Source organism: Physeter macrocephalus, chromosome 3 (genome assembly GCF_002837175.3).
Source record: "Physeter macrocephalus isolate SW-GA chromosome 3, ASM283717v5, whole genome shotgun sequence".
In the NCBI taxonomy this organism is placed as follows: Eukaryota; Metazoa; Chordata; class Mammalia; order Artiodactyla; family Physeteridae; genus Physeter; species Physeter macrocephalus.
In genome coordinates this window covers 16066635-16072634 of record NC_041216.1, presented here as the reverse complement: position 1 = coordinate 16072634, position 6000 = coordinate 16066635, and the positions used below count along the sequence as shown (strand labels likewise).

At 49.8% G+C, this 6000-nt stretch overlaps 1 protein-coding gene across 1 annotated transcript in view; it reads left to right on the top strand.

Annotated features, from left to right (window-relative positions):
- The first annotated feature begins 486 nt into the window (after positions 1–486).
- Positions 487–6000, top strand: part of GRHL3 (grainyhead like transcription factor 3) — a 29950-nt gene continuing 24436 nt past the window's right edge. The window contains exon 1 of the mRNA XM_028484708.2: positions 487–671. Within this exon, the coding sequence (XP_028340509.1) occupies positions 655–671 (17 nt within the window). The 5' untranslated portion in view covers positions 487–654. The remainder of the gene's footprint in view (positions 672–6000) is intronic.

Here is a 6000-nt window from a genome sequence, read left to right as displayed (position 1 = left end):
ACCTGAATAACTGTAGAATACTATTCAGAAATAAGATGTCGTTATCTTAAAGGGAAGCCCTAGGAAAAAGAAAGGGAACTTTTACGGAGACCCACAAGGGAAGATCTGCTCTCTCCTTTGAGAATTCCCTGGTGGCTGTGAAGTAGTTGATGCTGGGTAGAGAAGGGGCCCAAGGAATTTGCGGGGGTGGGGGGATGTTCCGGGGTGTCCAGGGTACTAACTAGAAACAGGAATCGAGATTTCCTGCAGCCAAGTATCTGTTTGTCCCTGTACTTTTCCTCTGGCTATCTTCTCTCCAACATTTTTTTTCTCCTCCCTCCTCCTTAATCTCCACCCCCCCCACCCCCTCACCAAGGAAGGAATTGGCCAGCTCCACCCATGGCTCCGCCCCCACCTCGGCAGGCCAAGAGTTAACAGCTGCACCTGTTGAGGTATACCTGCTGTCGCCGGCACCTGTACCTGTAGCCAATCAGCGCCAGAGCTGCCGGGAACCTACCTGTCAGCAGAATCCCGACACTGAAACCTCAACATAAATCAAACACTTCCCTGGGCAGGGAATGTCTGTGTCAGGCAAGAATTAGAGACGAGCGGTCAGCAGAGCCTTGGTGCCCGGTGCCGATCCATCCGTCAAGCTGGGAGCCTGGGAGCAGGAAGATGTCGAATGAACTTGAGTGAGTAAACACCGGTGGATGCCTGGCGCGCTGTGAGCATGGAGGCTGGATGGGGTTTCTAGAAGGGGAAAGAGCAGGGAGGCTGGCGCCAAGATTCACAGAGCAATTTGTAAGGGTAAATGAATGGGCTGACGATCTCATTTTGGCGTGCTGAGGCAAGCCCCGTCTCAAGCTAGAGCTGAGTGTTTCCCTGGGAAAAAAATTTTTTTTTTCCTTTCTCTCTCTGTTGAGCAGTTTCGAGCCAGGTAGGGAAACACAGGACTGAAACTGTGAAGGCTTTCAGCACCACTTTCTGATACTGTGAAGGGGGCCTTGGAAATCAGAGACAGCTCCAATCCCATCTAGGCTTTCTATCTTCTTGCCAAAAGGAACTTCTTTGAGGTGGTTCTAAGAACTGTCTTAGGCAGAGAGTTGGGTTTCTCTAAAGGGACTTGTTTGTTGGGTTGGAACAGTCCCAAGTGGGAAGGTGAAGTGTGCTGGTTAAACATATGCACTCTTTAGTCAGCTTGACCTAGGTTCAAATCCAGGCTCCATTCCTCATGGGCTGAGATCTTGATTTGGGCAAGTCATTCAACTGACCTGTGCTTCATTTTCCTCACCTAGAAAATGGGTACAAGAATGTTTTGTAGGATTCTTGAGAGAGTTGTGTGATAAAGCCTGTAAAATGCTTAGCACAGAGCCAAAGTCTGAATATGCATTCAATAAAATGTGGTTGATTTCATTCAGAGGCGGTTCTAAGGCTGAGGAGGCCGAGATGTGGTTTTCAGTGAGGTCATCTCTATTGCGTGACAGGACACAGGTGCCTTCCTGCCCATATCTGGGATTTAGAATCCCCGCTGGCTGATGATGACTTTCACCATGGATCCCTGGTTTGGGGTCCAGACCTCAAAGAAGGTGGGATGAGGCTGGGATTCTGGGCTGCTGTAGCCTGGGTTTGGGAAGCTGGCAGAAGCCAGGCTTCTAAAATACAGACTATCCTCTTCCTGCCACCCTCAGAGGTGAGTAGGCAGAGTCAGGGATTGAACAATCTTTTTTTCTAGCTACTCCTTAATAGACTGTTTTAAGAACTTGAAGACCTGAGAGCAGAGCAGTTGGTGGGTCCTGACCGCAGACAAGTTTCCACGATACCAGTCAGCTCTTGGATTCTCTGGGGTTAGCTAACTATGTTCATGGTACAATCACTGGGCATCGGATTTCTCTTGAATGGGCTCCCTGGGGCTGATAACATGTTAACAACTAGGATAAGAACAGGGGCAGTGGAGCCAACACCTGGGTTCAAGTTCCAGCTGCCACTAATTAGCTGTGTGACCTTGGCCAAGTCACTTCACCTGTCTGAATGTCAGTTTCCTCATCTGTAAATTGTGGCCATATTGGGACCCACTTAATGGAGCTGTTGGGGTATCCAGTAACTTCAGACAAGCAACTGACTTAAAGGCTGGTAAGGAGCAATCTAAAATAGCCTTGTTACTTCATACAGAAATAACCAATCAATGAGCACTTCTGAACCTCTTGCTTTCTATTTTTCCATACGTTGAAAACAAAAAACATCTTCTGATGTGTCTCCATCCCACTCAGATCTGTTGGTTAAAACGGCAGAGGCTGCGGACAGAAATGTATTCATTGGTGCCCCTTAGGGGGTAAATGTCCTGAAGCTGGGTTACTTGAACAAAAAGGTTTCCTGCATTTCTCCTCCTTAATGATTTGAGTTTGAAGTCAGCACTCCTGACAGTAGAGGCTTCTCCGGTTGGGGTGGGGTGAGGGGAACCTGTGCCTGCTGTGTAATTGCTGGCAGACTCTGAAGTCACCTCTAAAGATTACAATGACAGCGTCTCGGTGCCTGGGGGCTCAAGTGCCTTTACTGATAAGGGGGGTTGAGGGGTGGAATCCGCTGCTTGGCTTGCAAGTTTTGAGCTCCTGCTGCTGCTGCTGCATTCCCCCAAACGTGTAGAGTTAAGAGGAATGGTCCTAGCATCCATTCTGATCCCGACAGAATCACCACCTCTTGCTGGGCCTTGGTGTAGTAGGAAGAGCCGGACTTGCATATGACTCTAAATTCTACCACTTAGCAACTTCAGGGTCCTGGTGAATCTGCTTCTCCTCCCTGACCCTCAGTTTCCTCCTCTGTCCAATAAGGACTATAAACACCTACCTGGTCAGGGAAACAGTGACCTCCCGTATGTAGGCCTGCCGGCCCGGAGGAGAAGCTCCATAAACGTGAGCCCTATTACTAGGCCACTTCGAAGGCCGGCGCTTGAGGAGCATGGAGGCCAAGGTGGTGGAGTGAAAAGCCAGCTCGAGGCAGCTGGCGGGTGGAGCGCACGGGACTTTTATGTGGTCGGGCCGGGGGCATCAGCCAGCCTCCAGGACTCCGCACACCTCCGGTGCCACCATCCCGCTTTCCTGGGCGCCTCGGGGCCTAGAGCCGGTCGCAAGGTATCCTGGGGCGGCGAGGGCGCAGGAAGTCGCTGCCGGACGCCCACTTCTCGCGGGAAAAGAGCTCCCAGAGGGGGCGACGGGCCCCAGGCCGGCCGCCATGTTTGGAGTCCCATCTTTAGAGTGCGCGAGGGCCTACTGGGTGCCCGGCCGGCCTGCGCTGTCCCGTCCAGCCCGTCGAGGATATGAGGGGATTAAGATTAAGTGATCAGCACGTAGTAGATCTATCGAATGGACGAGAGAGAGCGAAGTGAGCGAGGCGCGCCAGGATTCCCCTCTGCTGCCCCGCTCGGGCCGCAGTCTGGGCCCCCAGCCGCCGTCTGGAATCATCTTCCTCCCCGAAACCTTGGAGAGCCGAAGTGGAGGGTGGGAGGGAGACCCGACCCATCCACCGCCCCTCCGAAGCTCCGGGAGCGCTGAGCTCCAGACTGCCTGCAGCGCTGAAAGAGTTAATTAGGAACGCCTCCCGCTGTGGTTTTGTGGTCGAAACCGTGATTGCCAGGAGCAAATTTTTGTCGTGCACGAGGTGTGTTATTAAAAGTCGCAGCTACGCCGCTGGTGAATGAAAAGTTAAAAACCCTCGTTAAGGCCGGGCTGTAAAACAGGCGGACTGGGCCCCCAGTCCGAGAGGCCCCTCGACGACCCAAACGGCGGCGGTCCCTGCCACTCGGCCCGCTGCCCTCGCCCAGGAGGCCCGGTCGGTGCCTGGAGCCAAGAGGGTCTTCAGGGGTCCACATAGAGGAGGAGGTGGGGGAGGAAGGGCCGCAGGGCTGAAAACACAAATAGCATACCCGAAGCGCCCTTCGGTTAAAACAAAAATAACAGCCAAGACTTTACTTGAGCGCTGACTCCACAGCGGACACAGTGTCTGGTACTTGATAAATGCGTCATCTCCTGTAACTCTCCCAGCAATCCACTGAAGGATGGGAGTATAAATATAAGGATGAAGGGATTTCAGCTTGCCCCAGGCACTATCTTCCCAACAGCTCGCTGAAGAGCTGAGATTTTACCAGGGGCCAAAAGGATGCCCACACCGATGTGCTACCCTGCTTCCTACTAGCACAGATGTTGAAAAAAGACTAAGAGATGTGCCAGACTGCTACCAGTGCTTATTTCTGAGCAGAGGAATGCAGGTGAATTCTAGCCTCTGCTTCTAATTTTTCTATATGTTCCATATTTTATATACTGTGTTTTACAAATCTGTGTTACTTTTGAAATGAGGAAAGGAAGGAAAGAGAGTCATTATTTTAAAAGAGAGAATTATTGGTTCACCTAATTAAAGAAAAAACAGTGTTCTCAAAATGTGGTCCTTGGACCAGCATCATCACCGGGAACTCCTTAGAAATGCAAATTTTCAGTCCCACCCTAGACCTACTGAATCAGAAACTCTGGGGGGTGGGGTTCAGCAATATGTGTTTTAACAGGCCCTCCAGGTGATTCTGATGCATGTTCAAATTTAAGAACCATTGGCCTAGAAGACCTGGCAGAGGATGGGAAGGCAGGAGATTCCCAGATCTACCGCTGACCTACAGTGTAGTAGCTGAGTCAGCAGGCTGAGAGCTTTGCTATGGGGTCACACCTGTGTTTGAGCCCAGCTCTGCCATGTACGGACTGGGTGACTTTTGGATGAGCTCCTTAACCTCTGTAAGTGTCAGTTTCTGCGTACGTAAAATGGTGATAACACCCACCTCACGGCATGTATGAGAATGAAAAGGCACAAGGCCTGACACGTAAAATAACTTAGCTCCTTTCCTTCCCTTGTCTTCCCTCCCCTTTCTGGAACTCAGCTTTTCCATTTGTAAAATGGAGCAAATAATCCTGGCTGGCTGCCCCCTTCTTCTATTCCTTTTGCCTCCTTAAAAAGGTCAGAGCAACTGATCTAGTGAAAGTCTTGAAGGGAAATTCTCTCACAAATATTTGATGTTATTTCACTGGTCCTTCCTAGGAGGTCAGCAAGAATTGGGAACTTTTGAGGGTGGGGACAGCATGATATTTACCTTTGTGTCCCAATACCCAGCACAGGGCCTATTCAGCAGAGTGAATGAATGAATGAAAGGATGTGGTGTCCTGGGTCTAGAGGTAGATTGCAACTTCTTTCACATCTCAATTGAACAATAGAGGAAAAAAATAGGAAAATTGGACAGGAAACCAAGAGGAGAATATAGCATGAAAGAAAAATTCCCATCGAGGAAGGGATTTTCAAAGGGGAGAAAGTGAGTTTCTGGTATAATTAGAAAATGGCATATAATTAATTTACATGCAGCTAGAGGTGTTGGCTGGAGCCTGACAGCTCTCAGTTAACTTGCCCACCTGGATCCAGATGATGAAGCTGGCAATGCTTGGCCCTATTCATCTGGGAATCTCCAAGCATCAGGTCTCCTTCTGCCACTAGTAGAAGGAGAAAGTGAGGTTGTGAGTTGTCATGCAATTTTCTGGGGGCTACCCCACAAAGTGAGTATTAGTAGTAATAGTTCATGTTATTATGTGCTGGCATTGTGCTGATCACTTTGCCTCCATTATCCCATTGCATTTTCCAACAGTAATACTTCACAAAGTTCTAAAGATTAAACAAAACGATGACTAGAAATTGTTGGGCCAGCACTTGGCACTTAGTAAGCCCTCAGTGAACAATAGCTATCATAATAACTCTGTGAGGTTAGTGCTCTCATCTTCCCCCATTTTTTTTTACAGGTAAGAAAGTTGAGGCACAGAGAGGGCAAGTTGCATAAAGTCACACAGCTAGTAATAGCAGAGCTGAACCTGGAACCCAGACCAGCATAGCTCTGGGGCCCACCCTGTAACTACTAGTTCACACTGCCTCATTCAAACTGGAGTCATTGCCCTAGGCGCTGCCATTTCCCAATTGAGGCCCCCAAGTGAGCCCCAGCATGCGATA